This window comes from Urocampus carinirostris, chromosome 3, assembly GCF_059441175.1.
Source record: "Urocampus carinirostris isolate Australia breed hairy pipefish chromosome 3, RoL_Ucar_1.0, whole genome shotgun sequence".
In the NCBI taxonomy this organism is placed as follows: Eukaryota; Metazoa; Chordata; class Actinopteri; order Syngnathiformes; family Syngnathidae; genus Urocampus; species Urocampus carinirostris.
Genome location: NC_142351.1, coordinates 15,819,581 through 15,842,344, shown reverse-complemented (window position 1 = coordinate 15,842,344; position 22,764 = coordinate 15,819,581). Strand labels below are relative to the sequence as shown.

The 22,764-nt window shown below is 39.2% G+C and overlaps 1 protein-coding gene across 2 annotated transcripts in view; it reads left to right on the top strand.

The window, feature by feature from the left end:
- LOC148368920 (IQ motif and SEC7 domain-containing protein 1-like) overlaps window positions 1–22,764 on the top strand; it is a 222,316-nt gene that overhangs the window by 47,592 nt on the left and 151,960 nt on the right. For both annotated transcript variants that reach the window (XM_088330830.1, XM_088330835.1), the window contains exon 2: window positions 6,399–6,428. In XM_088330830.1, coding sequence (XP_088186956.1) covers window positions 6,399–6,428 — 30 coding nt within the window. The remainder of the gene's footprint in view (window positions 1–6,398; window positions 6,429–22,764) is intronic.

The window sequence follows — 22,764 nt, the reverse complement described above, 5'->3', positions numbered from 1 at the left end:
CTCAACAAATGAGCTTTGTCTGCGCTTTACAAGAATGCTTTATGAATTGGTCATGAAATTCAGCGAGTTCTTCTTTTAAACTTTGCGACCATTCACTGCAAATTACTGCTGTCTGTCCCGGGTAGTATTAATTTAGTGTCACGCAAGTCAGAACTGTATTTCAAGTGTTACAACTTCCATGTGGCTCAGTCAGAGAACCACTAAGATGATGGCTGATGCTGCTCAGTCGTCACAGAGCGTGAACGTGGGCATTAGTCTCAGTAGCCTGCACCAAGGTGGTGGCTCGGGCAAGGGTGCCTGAGTTCTTCGACACTTCTTAAAAGTATTCCCTAACAGACATTTTTTTTTTTAATTACCATAAATTCTGGACTATAAAGCGCACCTGATTATAAGCCACACCCACCACATTTTCAGAGGAAAACCGATTTTGTACTTACACTAGCCGCACCTGTATATGAGCCGCATGCGCCCCCATTAAAAGAATGTATCACAAACACCAAATTAACCCAGACCGGACTGCAAGTCCCGCGCTTGAAACTAATGGTCCTTCATCAAAGTACACAGTCCAAAAATCACAGCCGGCAAAATGAACGGAAAATGATACTGGTACTTAAGGTTTGATGCAGACCTGCAGAGTCTGGGTCCCGTTGAAAGTAATCCAAGGAAAAAAGTGTATATTTCCAAAGGTAAGGGTGGGAAAAATATATATCCACTATTGTCCGCCGTGTCCACAAACGCTCACCTTTACCGGTCCCCCACTTCCCGTCTGGTTATGGTGGATTTTTTGATGCTGCCCCACGCTATAAGGATCCACTGGCAGACTTGTGAAAAAGTTGCCTTTCGCATGCGGCCAGTTTTAGTGAAGTTGCAGTCTTCCTCGGCACATATATTCCACCGGTCTAAATCTTACCTTTTGTACTCGAGCGCCGCTGGCGACCGTTAGAAAGATTACATAAATTGGCCGCATCACTGAACAAGCCGCAGGGTTGAAAGTTTGGGGAAAAAATAGCGGCTTATAGTCCGGAATATACAGTAGTTACAAAATGTGTTGTGTCCCTCCACCCCCTCAGCCCCCCAATCATGCAAAAACTTTGCAAAATAACCCACATGCCCGGGGACTCAAGAAACTTACTAGAGCTGTGATGTCATAGAAACAACACAACACTTTTAAAACGGCAATACCCATTAACACAACATGCGAGGCGACCTCCGTAACAGATTGAATAAGTGATTGTCGTGAACAGAGATTGCATACCGCTTATTTCTGCTTGTAGGTAGGTAGATTGAGGCTTATGGTTTTTTATTTCTTTCTACGTGTGTCGTGGTTGGTATAATTTCGTCGAGTTAGCGTCAGGGGGTTCCATGTGTTTTCCTGTTTTGCAGCACCCAGTTAGCGCTCCTTAGCTGCCCATCGTGTGTTGTTTGGCTGGCTAGCCTGGCGTTCGCAAATTTTTCCATCCCTCTTGGTTTATCCCTGGCCGGCTCTCGTGTTTATCGCCGTAGCTGTTGCGGCTTTCCCTTGTTGGTTCTCAGTTAAGCTAGCTGATCCCTGCGTGTTCTTTGATCAGCTAGCCTGGCGTTAGCACCGGTTTTATCATGTTCCTTAATTTGTTTCCTCCCTTCTGGCTTCTCATTTATGAACGTAGCCAATGCCGCTTTTTGTCGTTGGTTCCTAGTTGGCCTGGCTCCTCACTGCATGTTTTTTGTTCAGCCAGTATTTCTGACTGTGCAAAAGCATTCCAAAAAATTGATAGTATTGGACAACACATATGAGAAATTCTTTGGTATGGCCTTTCACTCATTTCAGTGATGCATTGTATTCACAGAGATCAATAATTTCAGTGATTGCCATTGGCTCGGGACTCTGGCTTGTGTGTCAATCTCATTGCGTTCCATTGACCCAGCTCTAGTTTTCAGCCTCAGCGCAACTGCATAATAAATGTGATAGGACCTTGATCCGGAGAGAACTTCATTATCTGATGTGCAATTTATGTAATAATTAGGACAGCTTTGTTCATATTTGCTGAACAGAGAATCGCTACCTGATAGTTTTTTGCTATAACCTACTGAAAACAGTTCAAAACAATCCTATTTAGGGACAAAATTGCATTGATTTACTACTTGGCGCCGTTGGTTGTTTAACACAAACAACCGCATGTATTGATTATGTTTTTGTTGTTAGCAACATCCCAAAATGGTGCCATTTTCTTTTAAGTCTCAAAAATTCATGTTTGTTGCGTATTGCAACCCGGAAATTGCACAGTTTAAACAAAAATATCTCAACTTTGTCATTCAAATAAACACCCCAATAATTATTAAAATTATGACTCAAAAAGAAGAAAAAGTAGTTTGTTTTAAAAAAAGGACTCAATAATTCACCAAACTCCCCAAATATGTTTAAATATCTAAAAGTACCAAAGAACATTACAAAATCCCTCCAAAAGTGGGATTAGTTATTTTGTTTCATACCCCCCATAATCAAGGGGTAACTAAATTGGGCCATATTTTACATATAATTGTGTTTGAAATAATATTAAATAAGATTATGTACAAAGACAACCCTACAAAGTTGTATCAAATTGATCAAAGCCCTTGATTTTTGACCCAATTTGAGTTTTCATTGACCCAAGTGTAAAAATGCTGTGTCAAGAGGAGGTTCACTGTAGAGATAAAATTAAAGGGACACTGTGCAATATTTGACAGCTAGATGTCGCTCCATTTTGTAGTAGTACAACCGAAAACAAAGAAAGAATATTAATTATCAGAATTTCACCTAGCCTTTTACAATGTTTTCTGTGTTTGGGGGTACTAGTAGCTGCAAGATGACATACAATCATGTCAGCTCCCCGTGAGTCTCACGTTAGCTCAAGAAATTTGTATTTATTTGACGTAAGAGTATTCAAAGGTGGAGCCCATCTTTAGAAGTGTCCTTAATAATGCAGAAAGCAAAATATTTTCTTTATGAAGTATGTGCTAACAATGCCCACCTGAGTTCAAAGAGCCCTTATGCTTTATTTACCAACACACCTATATGCTTTTATTTTACTTATAGCACAGCTATTCGGGGCAGAACACATTAGGTAGGTGAAATGGGGGTGGGGAATGCTGGAAAATGATGTCGTGCTCATCCTCAGCGTTTTCTGTTTTTTTTTTCTATCTGTTAGTGTAGCATGCAAATGGTAAAAGTAAGAAGAGCCAGCCCAAATCCCCCAAAAGATTATGAAAAAAAAGAGTTCATGTGAGTGCGTCTCAGAAATGCATGTACTTGCACGTGCGTAATGAACAACCTGAAAGAGGTTGCAATTATGACACAAGGCAGAGGCGGTGGCCACAAGTAAAACAGTTCCAAATTCTGTCCAGCCCTTAAAAAATAATGTTTGCATGATAGTTTATGTATTTTAGCTTTTTATTCAAAACCGTTTTCTTTTTTTTGTTCTTAATGAATGTGTGTTTTTTTTTTTTTTACGTTTCTGTATGTGTGTGTACTACTTGACAAACAAAAAGCCAGAACCTGTGTTTTTGGACTGCTTAGCTGTTTTTACCACCTTATCTGGTAATGGTGTCCATGATAAATGCTGCTGCTGGGCTGCTGAAGCTTGCCTTGCCGGCTGTTGCCATGGAGAACACACACGTCCTTCCATGTTTGCACACATTCAGTACATTGCTGCAATCTTATTTTAAAGTATGTCCAGTTACCATTGGGGGCAGCAGAGGGCTTTTTTAATGAATGAGCAGCATTGATTTTCTTTTTCATACATGCCCGTTAATGTCACAAGTAATGCTTTTCATTCAGCCTTTTATACTCCCCACTCCTAACCGTGCTTTTGACCGAGATAACAGGACTCATTTAGTTGTTGATGAAAGGATGTTCAAGATTATGATTTTGTGATGTGTTTGTGAAATAAAATTGATTCTGCTTTTTCAAAAAAATATGAACACATTATCTCTTTTGTAAGGGTGATGTTCATTAATTGATCTATAGGGCAAAAAAAGCCCTAGCTCAAGAACGACTACCCCATTCTTCTTTTTTTCCTTTTTCATGTTGGTCATGGACCCAAAAGACCTTCCCTTTTTTTCTCTTCAAAGAATCTCCTTCTTTTCGTTTCCCCTGGACTATCAGGCTATGTAGACCTTTGTTTCGTCAGTACCACCTTTTCTCCTTCTTTTTCCTTGCCACAGACAGAACTGAACATTTACATTTCACCCCGAGAACTTAGGCCTTTGGAAAGGGTGGAATGACTGTGACCCCTGATGGACAGCTCCTAGATAAGGCCAGGTCTCCCCACAGAGACCATTAATCTGCAGTGTATTACAAAAAATTCTGATAACATGAAGTTTTTGATTGTAATTTAACCATTCAGGGCTATGTATTGATTTAATAATTTTCCCATAATGAATAAATGTGTCTTTCGGGAAACATTCCTGTGTACAGATTCACTCCGCTAAATTCCCGCCCATTGACCTCAAAAACAATCTTTACAGGGGCTTGTTGACCCACTGTCAATTTTACTCAATATCGGGAGAATGGTACCACCTTCTCAGAAAAAAAAAGAATCATCCCCAAGAGGCGTGATTTTGGTCCAGTGTCACTGCCCCTTTAAAGTGGTGCCAGCCAGGTTTGCTCTCCCAAAACAGACTTGCAAGCCTGTATTGTATATGCTGAAACAGCTTTGAGCACAAAGGAAATCCAACTCCGGACGCAGCTTACAAGGTGACAGTTTATATTAAACATCGTACTATTGGTTTTTGGGGAAAGTGTTAGCGGAATTTTCTGTACAAAGGAATCTCCCTGAATGGAGCAGCATTATAGCGGGAACCTTTTGGTTTTATTCTGCTAGTAACCTTTTTACCAGTTGGTTTTTCCCAGTGTTCCTTGCGTTTCCTCTCTTGTTTCTTGTTGATTACATGTATCAATAAATCGTTTGTGTTACATTACTCTGCCAGGTTCCTGGGTTCCATCTCTTCCTGGATTATTAATTCATATCAGAATCCCAAGAACTCAAAGTGATAGCATGATTTAAAATTTGATTAATGTGTAGCAAGTTTTTTGCTCCTTCAGACAAAAAGAGAAAAATCTCATCTAAACTTTATAGTGAAACGCTAGCGACATACAGAGGCAAATTTGTTAACTTATCGCACTATGGAATCATTCTTTTCAACACTAAAGTTATTAAATAGGTAAAATCCTACAGATCAATACAGGAAACGAAGAGTGATTATGATTTGAAAGTTGGGGGTGAGAGCTGACCTCAAAACTGAGCCAAACTACTACGACAATAAGAAGTTAACACTCATGTAACATTTTACAGTTATGTTGCAGAACATATCTGATTGTATTCAGTCTTTATTTGTTGAGGACACTTTTTGCATGACAGCGATTACGTTGAAAAAAAGGCAGAAACGTACACATATGTTTTGGAGTCCCTTCCCTCAGTGAGGAGAAAGTAAAGGTAAGATCTTAAGCCTGGGCCGAAACGGCCTGTAATGTCAATCATTATGTATAGGTTCAGCCTGGACTTCTCTAACGCCAATTTTTCTTTTGTTACTATCTACCCAGCATTGTTCTTTGTTTCTTTTGCTTGGTAGAGGTTTCGCGCCCGAGCATTCCTTCCTGCTCCAGAGTCCTCACAAATAAAATATCCTGCCCTAGGTCCCTCAAATCAAGTCATTTTGTCAGTTTTAGGCTGGCTCGGACTTTAATTCCCGCGGGCCGGTTTGGGGTCTGGCATGCTAGTTCTTGGCCTGATCTTACCTTTAGTTGTCACTCAAAATAAGGAGAGAAGAAATCAATATAGTTTGAACTTGCAAGGAGAACAAGAAAGGACTGTAAAAGGAACCCTCACTCCCTCTGAATATGTTTTAAAAGCCCTCATCCCTTTTTTTTTAATTACATTTTATTATTTCTATTATTTTTTCCCAAAAAGCAGATCTGCCCTCAAGGGTATGGAAATGATAGAATAACATTATTAGTTGATAGTGACAATGATGCAAAAAGTGCATAGTAGTCAAAAAAACAACCAACAGTTCTCACTGTTATAATAGTCAAAGTAACAAACTGGCATATTATGTGAAACCGCAACTTTACAGGTACTGTAGTTTCCAGAACCAACTTCGATGTGTGTATTATTGACTTTTTCCCTAAATGGCTTAATTTGTCACCTAATGTGCCTGCACAACACTTTAAAAAAGTAGTGTCTGAATTGATTTTTTGGGGATAAGGCTGTCTTGAACTAATCTGTGAAATTTGGCTGCTTCAGCCGCTGTCTCAAATGCTGTGCTAAGGTCCGGTATGCCAGAAAACCACATTACTGTTTTTATTTTGCCAGATCAACGATGTTGTCCTAATTTCCACACACTAATCAGAAATCCTTTAACCTGTTTTGTTTCCTGTCTTCCAGGTCTGATGTTGACGCAACAAGAATGGTCAGGTAAATGCAATTTAATTTGCACTCAAACACGTCACAAACACTTTATATGAATTCTGGCAGCATAATGTAACTCAGCCTTTCAGTCAATGGTTCTGAATAATTAATGACTCCAAAAATAAAGGTGCTGAATTTGAATGGTCCCCATTAATGCCTCCCTGTGACCCAAGCGATGTGTCGTGAGGTCCGTTTCTGGTGACGTTCACAATTAAATGAGCCTATATCTTATATATCAATTTAATTGCAGAGCAAGAAAGCAATGATTAAACTGTAGCATAGGGAAATACATTTTTATCGTCTTACCTTAACTTGTAACCGAAGTCTGCTCAATTTGAATAAAAGTATCAATAAATAGGGAATCTTACATTATGAAAAAAAGGACATGCAACAAGAAAAAAAATATTCAATGGCTTGACTTGTTGTTACCTTGGTAATACTATCAATAGTTCTATTGTTTGAGGCTAAGGTGTGCGCCAACTAAGAATCGTTGATCTCACTTTCGACCTCTCTATTGAGGCAAGATACAGTATGCCTCACTTTGCATCTGCAGACACTCAGCACATTAATATGTTACATATTTTTTGTATTAAAGGGACTGTGTGTATTATTTATTTCCTCGTAGTGGTGAAAAATTTCATTGCTGTCACGGTCTTGTTCCACAGACAGACTGAGGAGATAATTTCTTCCTCATGCCATGAGGCTCTTTAAATCCACCCGGGGGAGTGAAAGCCCACATCAAACCCCACCCCCACATTTGCATATTACCCTATTTTTATTTTAGTGTGTATTTTTCGTAGCACTATTTAAATACTCTATATCAACACGTTATATTGGGTATTTTTGTATCCCATATCTTTAATTTATTATCCTATTTTTCAACACAAGGATACTGCTGGAAGTGTGAATTTCCCTACGGGGATGAATAAAGTATCTATCCGTCCATCTATATCCATCTATTTATTTAAAAAAAATATTGATTTAAATAGTAAGCAAAAGTACATGGAATACTACATAAACATGCATTGTTCTAAATATTCGTAGGTCTAGAAATTAGCATTCATTTGACATAACATGATCCCCACCTAAAAAGAACTGACATTAATGTCGAGCATATAACTGCTACAGGTACCCCAAAACTTTCTAAAAGGCTGGGCACAAAAAAAAGAGAAGTAAAATGGTATAGTTTGGTCATTTTGACCCCTGTAGTTTGTATTCTACCTCATTTTCGTTTGCACTAAAACATACAGCAAGATCTAGTGGTCAAATAATACACACTGTCCCTTGTATAATACTCATAATACTGTCTGTGAACCTTTTTTTAATTTTGCAAAAGAAAATCAAAAAAAGGGTGCAGTTGAATTTAATATATCATTTTACTTTCCCATCATGACTAGTGAGGCACAGCCTCACCTGCCTCCCCTGACTGCATGTTGCTGCTGTAATGAATTCGATGTTGGATCCATGCCGTACTAATAAGTAAAGTGTTTGCTGTGGGTTCTTAATTACCTTTCTTTATTATAACAGTTAAGAAAATGCATTAGGGCAGCATCCCTCTATCTCTGGAAAGGTCTATACATACGGCATCTGAAAACATAATGTGCATGCTGTTTAATTTCATCATTACTATCAACTTTAGTGCAACAAAATCCTCGTTATGTGCACAACCTTGGAGAGTAATTGTGCATGAACTGTTTGATATTAATATATTCCCTGCTTGTCTTCATGAAAATATAATATACCGGTAATAAATACGGCCATAGCACCCTAAGAATGCTCTATCACTGATTAATCGTTGGATAGGAGACCGCCTTGGAATACCAGGGGGCCTTTTTCATAAAGAACCTGTTAGCACTTAACAAGGCGTACGCCATTTGTAAGAAAATTTTGGTAATTATATAAAACAAACTTGACCAGAGAATGTGGTGACTTTTTGGGGAGTTCTGGCCCTGCCGTGCGATCAAAATCTAGAAAAAAGGGAAACTACGACCCAACGGCAGATGGATGAAACCAAAGAAAGTATCTGAAATCGATACGTTTGTGCCTCCCAATCAATATTACTCTTCGAATAACACATATGAAGAGTATATTTGATAAAAGGAAGTAAGTGGTGTAATCAACATTGACTCTTTCCAGGAGCTCATACAAAAACATTCTATTTTCCTATTATTTGTATTCTATTATAGTTTATAGTGACTATTGCGCATGGTTGGTATTCCCACTGATTCCTGCCAGCTCCCCTTCTGTGGGGGTGATCTCTGGGGGTCCCCTTTCCCATACCTGTTGTGCACACACTCTTAATGTCGAACCACTTCTTCTTTATTTCTGCCATCGTCTGGCCCTTTGAGGCAACATTATTGACAGTATCTGCCAAATGCTTCTACTCCTCTTTTTGGTATCCGTGATGCCTACGCCGAAAATTGTTTCCGACAATCAGCCTCACCCACAAGAACCTCGAGTTGGCATTGTGAATGATCGCACTTTTGATTTATTTGATCCGCTTTAGCCATCTTCGCATTTGGTACATTTGAACATTTATCAAGGGTCCTCCCCAGGCCTTTTATAGGCATAAAGGGGCGGTTCCCTCACGTGCTGCAACTTGAGAGTTCATTGCGGCTTATAAAGAGAAGGAGGTGTGCGACCCTGCGTGCGCTTTGTTTTATGAATCTGGAAATTTTGGTTCACATGCACTTCCTGTGCTTCCTCCCTAAACCACTTTTAGTGATCTTTCCTACGCAGTTTTATAAATGAGGCCCTTGGTGCTGTAAATCGGTTATTTGGTGCTGAACAAATTAAATACATACATAAATAATGTATAATGTGTATATATATATATATATATATATATATATATATATATATATATATATATATATATATATATATATATATTATACACCCTCAACTGGTTGCCAGCCAGTCAAGGGGCTATTCCAAAATACGTTTATGTATGTAATACTGACATTTAAATCTGTTAAGAATAATTTTAGTGTTTTCATACGAACACTTTTTGACCAAATTACATTCCTTTGGAGTGATGTGTGTTGACATTGTTGTCCTCCTTCGAATTGTATGAATTGGCCTTGATTTTCTTCCGAAAAAGAACAGTCTCATTACAATTAAATACTTGCCGAGGAACAAGTTCTTCAGCTTTTATGTACTGGGAAAACTCAACTCTCTTTGTTTGGAACTCACTACTTCTCTACGTCTAGTCACATGACCACCTCTGCGTCGTTGGTCCTTTTGGGGTTTTGAGTTCTTATGCTGATGCCGCCATACCTCGTTCTGCTTTCTGTCTTACTCCAGAACGATTAAGATAAATGTATTGTTTACTTTTAGGCACTATATTAATAGCTCCTTCAGTTCTCTGATCACTTCTTACTCTGGCCTTGTATGTGTGTCTCCTTAACACTTCCGGGCACCAACAATATATAAATGGAATAAAACTTCTATTGCCAGCTCTCTGCTTAAATTTTTCAAACTAGCCTCGGCTGGCTTTAAAAGTAAACCTCTTTTTTATCGCTTTCAACATTCCTCTCGCTGCTCAAACCTGCGCTTTTCTTTTTGAAATCATCATATATATATATATATATATATATAGATATATAAATACATGTATAAATCCAAAGATTTAGGACCGCAAGGCATGCAGTTTGGCTTCACTCAGCTGCCCGAACGCTCTCAAAAATTTGGGTCGAGGGTCAAGTTGATGGAGTGATAAGAATGCATTGGATTTATATAGCACTTTTCTGCCTGATATCTTTACAGTGGATACATTATTCTACCACATACACAATAACACAATGACAGTGGTGAGAGCACATAGGTACTGTAGCTACAGCTGCCCATGGGATGGACTGAGGGAATAGTCATTAATTCGTGCCGACCACCCTCTGATCACCACCAAATTATCCCACCATTCATGCCACTGGAGGCAAGGTGTGTGAAGATTTTTGCCCAAGGCTACAACAGCACATGACGTGGAATCAATTAATATTCAACCATCTGGTTACTAAAAAAACCTGCTTTATCTCTTGTGCCCACCCATTTCCCCATTTCTTGTACAGGTACTGGTAATATTCTTTCACACAATGTTTTTGAACCAATGACTAGGCTGCATGCGGGCAATAACCTGTTTTAAACCCAACATTCTGGTTTCTTAAGGCAGTGGAAATGCGTGCAGAAACACAAATATTGTAACCCTGGATCAGACATCTGGGTAACCGGTATAAAAACCGGAATTTCTGTTCATGTAAATGCATTCAGAATACTCCGTTGAACTGAAAATTTGGTTTGTTTAGTGTGCACTCACTTATCTTCTTCGCTTCTTTTCCTCTCTCAAAGATTCTTTGTAGCCTTAATAGTTTTGAACAGTTTGTTTGCAACTGTGGGTTCCACTCCACTCGCGATTTGTTGATTTCTCCGTGGGATTTTCAAATAATCTTGATGGTGAAAATGCAGCAGTTTATAACTAAGAGTCTATTGTGTCAATACATACTTTGAGGAAGGAACTACATAAATGCACTTGAACACATGTAATCAAAGCAAACAAGTACAGGGGCCCCTCTACTTACAAGATTAATTTATTCAGATCGAGCTTGTATGCAGAACAAATAGGCTAATACCTTGCTGGCCGCCCAATATTGTTGATATTGGCTCCTCCGTGTTACATGTCGAAGTGTCCTTGGGTAAGACACTGAACCCCTAATATCCCCAATAAGCAGGTTAGCGCTGCACGGTCGCTGTTGGGAAATGTGAAGCACAATGTAAAGCGCTTTGGGAAATCTTGACTTGAAAAGCGCTATATAAATGCAGATCATTTCATTTCATTTAAAAAAAAAAAGTGAGTTTATTATGAGCACTTACCATAAAGCAAGTCGGTGATTGCTAACTTTATGTGTGTGGGTTCTCTGCATAATACACTATTAGCACGAGCACCTAATGCGAAGGTTAGACGATTTTTCATCGGGCGCTTTTTCTTAGCGGTGGTGAATGTCCTATCTGTCCTATTTCTTTTCCAGTTAAAGATTTGCTGCGTGATCATAACCTTCTTCAGAATTTATTGAAGCAAAGTAAATTCTTCCACGCCTTTGGTATCTGCACTCGCTGCTTCCCCATGTCGTACCAGAGTGTATGCCATTTCTAGCACTTGTTTCTCTAGTGTTAGTGTCTAGAAATTATCGTAACTTGGACTTTTTCTTGTCAATTGAGTGAAATTTTGCTCGAAAGACATCTCGTATCTAGAATTTCTTGTTACCCGGAGTAGCTTATATGTAGAGGGTCCACATTACAGTCGTTTTGAATAACAGATCCGTGCCTTCTATACTTGGCATGGTGCAGGACATGGATGGTGTCTTCTATTGAAGGAATGTGGACATTCTTACTAAAATTTAAATGAGTCATTGAGTTATTGACTTATTTTAGAGTTGTTTTAGAGAGCTGAATTTTGACCGTCCCAACTTTATTTGAATTATGATTGTAAAGACTGTCTCATACAAAAAGGTAATAAAAAAAGGGTATATGGATTGTGAAGAACCCGACATCATTTCAGTAAATAGAGCCATCCACTAAGGATGAGGAAGGGACTCCAAAGGATCACAAATTAATGGGTCACAAACTGGTATTTGTTGGGTCTGATGCTTTACTGGCAGCAAGTCTGAATCGCTTCTGTTATCCTCTTGTAGGCACTACAGGTCCCCTAAAACAAGGACAACCTGGCTCAGAGACAGTTTTTCCCCAGGGCCATCATCCCTCTAAACAAGCGCACAACAGTGAAAATGTAGATCTTGCATTTTTTGGGGTGTTTTTTGGCTACTAAATGTTAATGCATAAATCTCTGCAAATATATACAGTGGGGCAAAAAAACTATTCAGTCAATTGTTCTAAAGCCAATTTTGCAAGTTCTCCTACTTGAGAAGAGTGAGGGGCTTGTAATTGCCAACATGGGTGGATGACTCTCAGAAAGCTGGGACCACAGTAACAAAGTTTACTATCAGTAACACGACGCGCTGCCACGGACTCAAATCCTCACTGCCAGTCGGTCCCCCTGCTGAAGCCAGTACCGTCCACACCCATCTGCGGTTCGCTACACGGCATTTGGATGATCCATAAGAGGACTGGGAGAATGTCGGAGGAAAACAAAATTTAACTTTTTAGTAGAAACACAGGTTCTCGTATTTGGAGGAGAAAGAATACTGAATTCCATCCGAAGAACACCATACCAACAAAGGAATAGTTCATAAGAAGCATTTTAAGGCACTGGAGTGGCGTAGCCAGTCTCCAGATCTTAACCCTATCGAAAATCAGTTGAGGTAGTTGAAAGTCCGTGTTTCCCCAAAACATCACTGCTCTAGAGGAGATCTGCAGGGAGGAATGGGCCAAATTACCAGCAACAGTGTGTGAAAAGCTTGTAAAGATTTACTGAAAACGTTTAGCCTTTGTTATTGCCAACAAAGGGGACATAACAAAGTGTCCGGATGAATTTTTGTTATTGACCAAATACTTTTTCCCACCATGATTAGAAAATAAATTCTCTAAAAATCAAACAATGGGATTTTCTTTTTTTATCATGATCTGTCTCTCATGGTTGAGGTTTAGCCATGTTGACAATTACAGGCCTCTGTAATATTTTCAAGTTGGAAAATTTGCACGATAAGTGGTTGACTTAATACTTACTCGCCCCACTGTGCCTTCGACTTATTTGATTTTTTTTGTTGCTGCTAAATGTTATTGCACTTCTTTTCATCGCAATACTGTTCCGATGCACTATTATTTTTCATTTTAGACTATTTTCTCCCAACAGTCTTTTTTTCTTATTCTCTTTATAGTCCTTTGCACATATTTACCCAGGAGTGTCATGTCTAATCTTGTTGCATATAATGTTTCACAACGTTGATATAAATGAAAATAAAGACAATTCATTTAAATTAGTTTAAAAGAACTTATATCTGAAAAGTAAAACTAAAAGGGAAACTTTACGAGGGCTTCTCAAATGACATTACTTCTGAGAGTACACGCGTGTTTCTTTTGTGTGCTATTCCTTAAATTCTAGTTTAAGCATTTCGGAATAATGACAGTAGCACGTCTTTAAAGTGGAACATCAGACATCTAAAATCCGACTTTCTTTTCCTATCTGTTATGGTTGCCTTTCATCAAAGCTCAAAGCTGAAATCACTGCAGCAGCCAAGCAATTCTCTAGGAACAGCAGACCTGTTGTCATGACTTCCATCCCGCTGCAGATACAGCACATTGTGGCGCAAGTCAGACCGCCTGGTCTCAATTTTTACCCGCTACATGCTTTGCTAGCTTTCATTATGATTTATAATGAAACTGCCGCTGAACATGGCACTGGCGTCATTAATAAATAAAGTGAGCTCCCCAAAGAGCCGTGGCGAACAGGTTTCATGTACGCAGAGCGAGACGGCCGTGGCCGATAATGGCGGATTATTCTCATGCACACTCTGGTAAATGATAGAGGAATAACAACAAGGCGGCGTTTAATTGGTGTGCTGTTCTGTAATCAGGATGGATGGCTTCATTCACATGTGATTAGAACCGACTCAAGGGTAGCAGGGAGGCTTAACGCAGCCTCGCATCCCCGCTCGTATTGGATTGTTCTTCAGAGTATGTCGGGCAATAAAGATGCTCATCTTTTATTAGTAGGTCATTCATAAAGTTAAAAGCAGTGACAGATATCTGACACTGATTAGTATTGACATGCTTTTAACCTGTTTGTTGTCTGGTCCTGAGCTTGTTCATTATTTTGCCAGGCAGCTTTATTTGTGTGTGACAGCTGAGCGGATAATTAAAATTTCCAATTGGTTGAAGTGATTTATGTGTGATTGTGATTCTTCCAAGCAGGGCTAATTCTCTCATCTAAAAATCCCACGTTTCTTGGATGGAAATATCTGAGTATTACTTATATAAACTAAATTTCTTATGCAGTTTATGATTGTTCTTTTTCTTTGCCTGATTAATCTGGGGTCCGCCCTCATACACACATGCACGACTATCAGGGTTGGGTAGGGTTACTTTAACTGGATTACTTTCAATTACTTTTGGATTACTCCAATACCAAATATGCTAATAAAAGACAAAAGAAACTAAATATGAATAAAATGACTAAATTTTGTGCAGGCTTGGGGAGTAACGGAATACATGGAACGGCAAAAATGATGTTGGCAAGCTGTTTGGATTTATTTTCATTTTGTTTCTGTCGCATTTTATGTTAGTTTTGCCGGAGATCAAAGAGATCAAAGCCAGGTGAGAAAGCTTACCACGTGTTGTGAGTCATAATTTTATTCATATTTAGTTTCTTTTGTCTTTTATTAGCATATTTGGTCTTGGAGTAATCCAAAAGTAATTGAAAGTAATCCAGTTAAAGTAACCCTACCCAACCCTGACGACTATGTACAGTAAATGGTCCGACGATAGTTATACCCAACCCATGTGTCGAAACATCTGTCATTGGGAGTCATTAGGTGACCAAATCCCCCATTTGCGAAACCCTAATGCTGAGCGCCGAGGAGGGAGGCATTAGGTACAATTGTTGTAAGTATTGGTTATCAAACGGCCGAGGCGTGATCTTCCAGTTTTGGGGGTGGGCGCCATATCCCAAGGCCACCAAACTATTAGCTGCTAGCAATTCCTGCTAACACTGGAGAATTGTATTGATCTGATTTTATTGTCAAGAGTATAAAAATGTATTCCTTTTTGTTGGGTTTGATTGGGGGTTTCAAACTCTGTTTACCTGGGTGCCTCAGGAGATTGGTTAAAGTTGGGACAAATTCAATTTTCTACAAAAAAATGTATGGATCAAAATATTCTACTGTTTTCAAATATCTTTTTTTTCTAAATTCACCTCAAAAAATGAAATCTTAGGAAAAAATACTTGAGAATTCATATGAAAAGAAATGAATAAGTAATAAATTAATCCATAATCAGTGCGTATTTTCCAATGACTCTCATTGATAAAAACGTCCGTCATTAGGAGAAAAAAAGAAATATTGTTTTCAATAATTAGCAAAAAAAACACAAAAAACGGTTCCACTTTCGCGGGTTCACAGTTTCGCGGGTCTAAAAAATATTTAAAAATTAAAAAGATCAAAAAATATTACAAAATTAATAATACTGAAAAATATTAAATTAAAATTAGAAATTACAGTATTTTACAAAGTTTGAAAATAAAATATTCAATTAGAATTAGTAATGGCAACATTTTACAAAGTTTTAAAACACAAAGAAATGCACGTACAGTAATAATGAAAAATATTAAACTAAAATTAGAAATCACATTATTTTACAAAATTTGAAAACAAAATATTAAATTAGAATTAGTAATTGCATCATTTTACAAAATTTTAAAACACAAAGAAATGCACGTATACGCTAAGCATCACGGGCATAAACGCAAGCTGATTGGCCAGCACTCGCTGAATACTCGACTCCCCATTGGCCCGTTCACTACAGTAGCCCAAGCTTCTCCCGATGCCCATCAGTCCACGCTAATCTCGTATACAGTACGCTTGTTTAACACGAATCTCCCTCTCTCTCTCTCAATTTTATTCATGTACAGGTATTACTGTAATCTTAAACCCCCAGAAATAAAAATTATAAATGTTAATTTGTTGCGCAAAACGACGGACTAATTATGTTAGCTAGTTGTAGTGTTTGCTTGTTTTTGAAAGCTGATAACGATAATTGGTTGTTGGTAAGTAAATTGTTCGGTAGAACAGTGTTCTAGACCCTCAATTGTTATTGTAAACAGACAACATATTTTACAGTTTTTTGTTGTTGTTGTTATAACATGAATTTTACTCTCTCTCTCTCTAGATAGATAGATAGATAGATACTTTATTCATCCCCGCAGGGAAATTCACATTTCCAGCAGCATCCCTTCGCTGAGAACAATACAATAATAAAGCAAAATGAATACAATATACAAATACCCAATGTGGCCTGCTAATAACCACTGTAGCGTGTTGTAAAGAGTATTTAAATAGTGCTACATAAAATACACACTGCAATAAAAGTACGGTATTATGCAATGTAGGGGGTGTGGTTTAATGTGGGCCTTTACTCCGCCGGGTGGAGTTAAAGAGCCTCATGGTATGAGGAAGAAAAGATCTCTTCAGTCTGTCCGTGGTACAAGACAGTGACAGCAGTTTGTCGCTGAAGCTGCTCTTCCGTCTGGATATAATGCTGTGTAGCCGTATTCTATATAGTGTACTGTATACAGGGGGGTATACTATATAACCTGTATACGTTTTTTAAGCATTTTTGAAGGGGCGCCGCTACTTCGCGGATTTTCAGTTTTCGCGGGTGGTCTCGGTCCCCATTAACCGCGATAACCGAGACGTCACTGTGTATCTTTTTAAATCAAATCAAAATATTTTTCTTTATTTCCGATTATCTCGTGTGTTACCTCCCACACTACTTCCATTTGCCAAGGCATACAGGTCAGGACTCCCTGTTTAGTACAAAAAGTATTTAAAAGGTCCATAAAAGTCACAGAAAAATACTGGAATAATATTACAAAAAACAGACTACCCTTGCTGTCATTTTATGTCATATTTAAGTTCTTTTTTAATCCTAAAAAAAATATGTTGCTTGGTACCATTTTTGTTTACAGATCGTATACAATATAAGAAATGTGCTTTTCATGAAAAGCATTAATTATAATCTTCTGTGTTTGGCTGCTTCGGGCTAGAGCTAAATTCTGTGGAGATCAAAATGAAGCTAAAAAACTTGTAACTTGGAAAGAAAAAAAATGTAAATTCAGCAAAACTGAATCCGTGTATCAGCAAGGGTCTCTCCGATGGCAACAAATCTAAATACACAAGGGTGCAATTTGTACTGAAATACTTCAGGCAATTAATTTCATACATATACCCTTTCAAAACACTCGTTCCTATACTTTGCTCTTCGTTTAGTTTTTTTTTTGCAAGAAAATGTCATTCATGGAAAATGAGGGGAAAATTGACTATCAGGGTAATTAATGCAAGGCAGGAAACTACTTCAAGCACCTTCCATTGTTGCTGATAGAAGTCATAAGCATTCTGAAATTAATAATTCATTATGCCTAAACAACAGCAAATGCCAGCAGCTGTGGCATACTTACTCAATGATATTACTCAGGGCCTCAGAGAAGCATTCATCAAATAGAAGCTGATTACTGTGTGACTTGCACTGAAGAAATTCCTACTGATTGCTCATTGGCTTGTGCAAGATTAGCAAAGCGAGAAATCACATCCTTGAAAAAGTCAGTAATTTGCAAGATGTCATTTGCTGGTGTCCTGCATTTTGTTGATTGTCAGCTGGGATAATTGTTGGGCGGGTTAATGAAAAAGAATAATCAAAGTTCATTTAAAAAGTAACGCAGTTATCCCCCAGATTAATGAAACCAAAAGGTAACCGGTTACTGTACTCTGAAAGTAACTATATAGTTCCAAATTACTGTATATAATCGCATAAAAGACGACCCCCAAACTGCTTTAAAATAGCTCCCAAAAATTCAAGAAATCGAAGACGACGTGTACACTGTACACCAACCTGCAGTAACTGCTTCATTTTTTTTTTGTGCAAGACACTCCATATCCATTTTGTCTCTGCTTCAAACCAGTTGAACGATTCCTTCTCCATTTCCAGGTACTGTCCAAGACATTTTCTTTTTTTCCTCTCCAAGCATGGTCCGGTACGAGAGCGTTCTCCATTCGGGCCCCCGTATTGTGGAATGCTCGGCCCCCTGAAATTCGATCTGCAACCTCAGTGGAACTATTTAAATCTAGGCTTAAACCACACTTCTATTCTATAGCTTATGAATGGCCTTTATTTGATGTTGACAATATCTGTATATTATTTGTTATTGCAACATCCATTGCAGCCTGGTCATCCTGGAAGGGGGATTACCTCATATGCGGTCCCTTCTCAAGGTTTCTTCATTTTCCTCATGATGAAGTTTTTGAGGTTTTCCTTGCCCTCATATAGGTTTTAGATCAGGGGATGGCCTAATAATAGTCTGGGGTTTGCAATAATCCAGCCCTTTGAGACTCCTTGTGATTAAGGTCTAGACAAATAAACATGACTTGACTACTGTAAAAACATTTTACAGATAAAAACACAAAAACTCAGCTAACTCTTACCGTAAATTCTTTCTTTACATTTTTCCCCATCGATTTTCCCCGTGGGTAATTGACCCTGCATAAGCCAAAACCTTTTCCCCTCGCTGCCTACTATTCACACTGGTGACATAACTAAATATGCGCATACAAGCCGACCCCTTATTTGAGTATTTTATTTTATGGTTGTAAATTTGGCCTTAAAGCAAAGAAATAAGGTACAAAGAATATCTTCTAAAATAAGAAATTAGTGTTCTCGTACTCTGTTCATGAGAATGTGCCACCATAACTGTATTCAGTTGTACTATGTAGGTAAATATTGCCATGCCCCACCCTTCGATATTTGTTGCCGGCGGATTAAGGGTTGTATGTGACCATGTGAGTGATGCAGGAGTGCTTGGGAATTAGAAAACTTTGAAATTTGTGGTTTTCTTTAATGATCGTTGGAATAATGCAGCAACAACAGTTTTATCGATACCATGTGACCAGTACTCGTAACCGAAAAAAGCAATTGAGTCCCACGAACACGTTACTTTTACTGCTATAGTACCAACACTAGCTGGGATTGAGTCTACTCTATTTGTAAGCATAATATAGACAAGCGGTATAGAGAACGGACGGATATGTTATTGTGGATTTGACACGCCACGCTCTATTGCTTTGGTTTTAATGAACACATACGGTAAGCCTTGAATTCCCAAATTCTAAAACATTCAAAATGTGAGTAAATAGTACATTTTTTTGCATAATTACTATGATATATATGTGTCATTGGTATATTCTAATTGTTTTTCGAGATAAAGCATTTTGAAGACAGTTTGACTCATCTTTGACCTCCCGAGCTCTGACATCATGTGAAGCACACCAGTACCCAAGCAAGCCATATTGGTTTTCTGGTTAGCTGGTCGAAAATGTTTTGAGTGTTTTAAGCTTGGTAGGGTTTTTTTTTTTGGTAGTGGAATGGCTATGTGTTGTGTCGCAGATGGGTGCAGCAATGGCACAATAAATGGCGTAAAGAAAAATGGGGCGAACTGGCAAAAATAACACACATAGAGCTAACAGGGGTTGAACCAGCTGGGACACGGCAGGCTATCCGGCTGCCATAAAAGACGAACCGGGACCGATCGACGAAAAAAATCGGCGGGGGGCTGGCTGACCGAAAACATGCAGTAAGCAGGTCCTCCAGCTCATCCGACGGGATGAGCTGGAGGAAGTGGCTGGGGATCGGGACGTCTGGGCTTCCTTGTTAAGGCTGCTGCCCCGCGACACGACCCGGATAAGCGGAAGTCAATGGATGGATGGATGGATGGATCTGTAAAATACTGTACATATCGTGATTTGATAATGTGGTATTTTTTTTAATGAACTAACAAATGATTGTTATAATGAAGTAAGATACAATGATTTGTTTATCTGATTGTTTTAAAAACTGTCAAGTTGTTTTGGGGACGAGTCTCTTAAAAGCCTTTGGCCTCAATCTGTAATCCCTTTTTTACTTGTCAAGTGATTTGTTCTTTTATCCGTGTGATGTGTGTTGCAACATGACTGAAAAGTAAAACTAAATTAAATACAACAACAAAGCTCTCGCTTTACCGGCTAATCAAAGTTCCTACCCTCCTTTAATGGTCACCAATTGCGTGTCATGACCAATACAACAATATGCCAGATACTAGCGATTGAAATGAGTTTTCTCCAGGGGGGACTTAGTGTAGAGCGGCTTCTCCTCCGCATTGTGAGGAGCCAGCTGAGGTGGCTCGGGCATCTGATACAGATACCTCCTGCATGTTCTTTCGGGAGGTATTCTGTGCATGTCCCACCGCCAGATGATGCAGGACACGCTAGAGAGACTTGCGTCTCTAGGCTGGCCTGGGAATGCCTTGGGATCCGGTTGGATGAGCTGGAGAGTGCCTGGGTAAAGGGAGGTCTGGGCTTCCCCGCTAAGGCTGCTGCCCTCGCGACCCAAACCTGCCTAAGCAGAAGATAATGGATGGATGGACAAATCACAAACAAACAATAACAACAAAAACTATTAAAACAAAACAAAACAAACAGACAGAATATATATACAAGGGTTGTTCAGAGACTCTGTCCACCCAAAAAAAGCAGTGATAAATTTCTGGCCGGAGTTTTATAAGACATGGGACTGGCTTGAAAGATAAGTCCCTGTGCATAGTGGAAGTTCACCAAAATGACCTTATTTTAAACCGTTGGCAGATAAACCGAGTCATTGGCATTTGAGACAAAAACAAATCACTTAAAAAGTGCAAAGAATGTACAATTAGTGGACCACACATCAAAAAAACACAACTAAAAGTAAATGCTTCACTCTGATACAGAAATAACCAAGGGGTGTATGAAGTACTACAACATCCATTTTGTGATTTTTTTAATAGTCCAATGGATATAACTGCAGTGACATTTTACGATATTCTGTCATTCACACAAATAAACTGTGAAAATTGTGCTAATTTAAAGTTATCATTTTACAGGTTAATAATGATGCTAGGTGCGGGACAGAGGATGAGTGGTTAGCGCGTCCGCAGCGCCGTTCTTAGGTCATGGGATTAAATCCAGCTACCAGCCTTCCTGTGTGGAGGTTGCATGTTCTACCCGTGCTTGTGTGGATTTCCTTCGGGCACTCCGGTTTCCTCCCACTCTCCAAATATAGGTTAATTGGCCGGTCCAAATTCAGATTCAGATTCAGATTCAGATCTACTTTATTGTCATTCTAGTACACGTGTATACAGAACGAAATGTCGATGCATCTGACCCCCACAGTTTCCTTGAATGTACAGATATAAATAAAGTTGTATTGTAATTGGCTACGTATAGTATTTTACCATAGTGCCGATAGTGCAAGAAGAGTAGCTAACCAGATGTGCAAAATGGGCAGTCAGGTTAACAAGTCAGGTACACAGTAACATTAACACTGTAACAATAACGCTGTAATTACCATAGTGCAGAGAGCAATGTGCAATGAGTGGCAAGCTATAAAAAACTGCCAGTAGTGCAAAAAGTCAGATTAGCAGCCGTTTAGATTTAAGTTAACTATATGTTAGATTGACCATTTAACAGTCTAATGGCCAGGGGGACTAGACTATTGCGGAGCCTGGTGGTCCTGCACCGCGCACTGCAGAACCTCTTCCCAGAGGCTAGCAGAGTGAACAGTTCATGATGGGGGTGAGAGGGGTCCCCGGTAATGTTCTTAGCATGGGATAGGCAGCGCTTCTGGCCAATGTCCTGAATGGAGGGAAGTGTAGTCCCGATTATTTTCTCTGCTGTCCTCGTTACCCTCCTCACACTACCCCAGTCGGTAGCGCTGCAGCCTCCACACCACACAGAGATACAGCTGGTCAGGATACTCTCTATGGTGCCCCTGTAGAATGTGATGAGGGAGGGTGGGGGCAGGTGGGCTCTCCTCATCCTCCGCAGGAAGTACAGGCGCTGCTGTGCCCTCTTAACCAGTGATGCAGTGTTCACGGACCAGGTGAGTTTGTTTGTAATGTGCACCCCTAGGAACTTGATACTGCTGACAACCTCCACAGCCTTGTTGTTGATGCAAAGTGGGGCATGGTAGGGCTGGTTTTTCCTAAAGTCGACAATGATCTCTTTGGTCCTAGGTTTGAATAAGCGAGCAAGTTGTCTGTCTCTGTGTGCCCTGCGACTGGCTGGCAACCAGTTCAGGGTGTCCTCTGCCCGAAGATAGCTGGAATGCACCCCTGCGACCCAAATGAGAATAAGCGGGGGAGATAATGGAGAATGGATGGGTAATGATGCTTTATTTGCAAAACAATGTCTCATGAATGACAATTTAAGCCCTTCAGTGCTACATTTTGGCGTGGCCTAAGTACAGTAACATTGGATTTTGGACTAAATCTGGTATTTTTAAAGAGACGATTTATTCCAGAAATAATGTTATAAAATCGGGTTCTGTTTTTCACATCCAATGTGGTCCAGGTATAGCCGCCAAAACTTGTCTTTTCAACATCTTGAAAAAGACGTTTTTTTAATTTCACTTTTCAACAAAACCAAGATTTATTTTTGATGGTAATGGAACACTTTAACATCTTTTTTCAAGTCTTTTCAACTAGGTATTTCTTGAAAGATCACTCAGGACCATTTATTTTCCTTGTGCATTAAAAAGAAAAATACAGTCGAAGGTGTCAACAACTTGTGAACGCTCTTCGTAGCTTCAGCTCCTTCAAAATCATGTTACTGCTGCATTG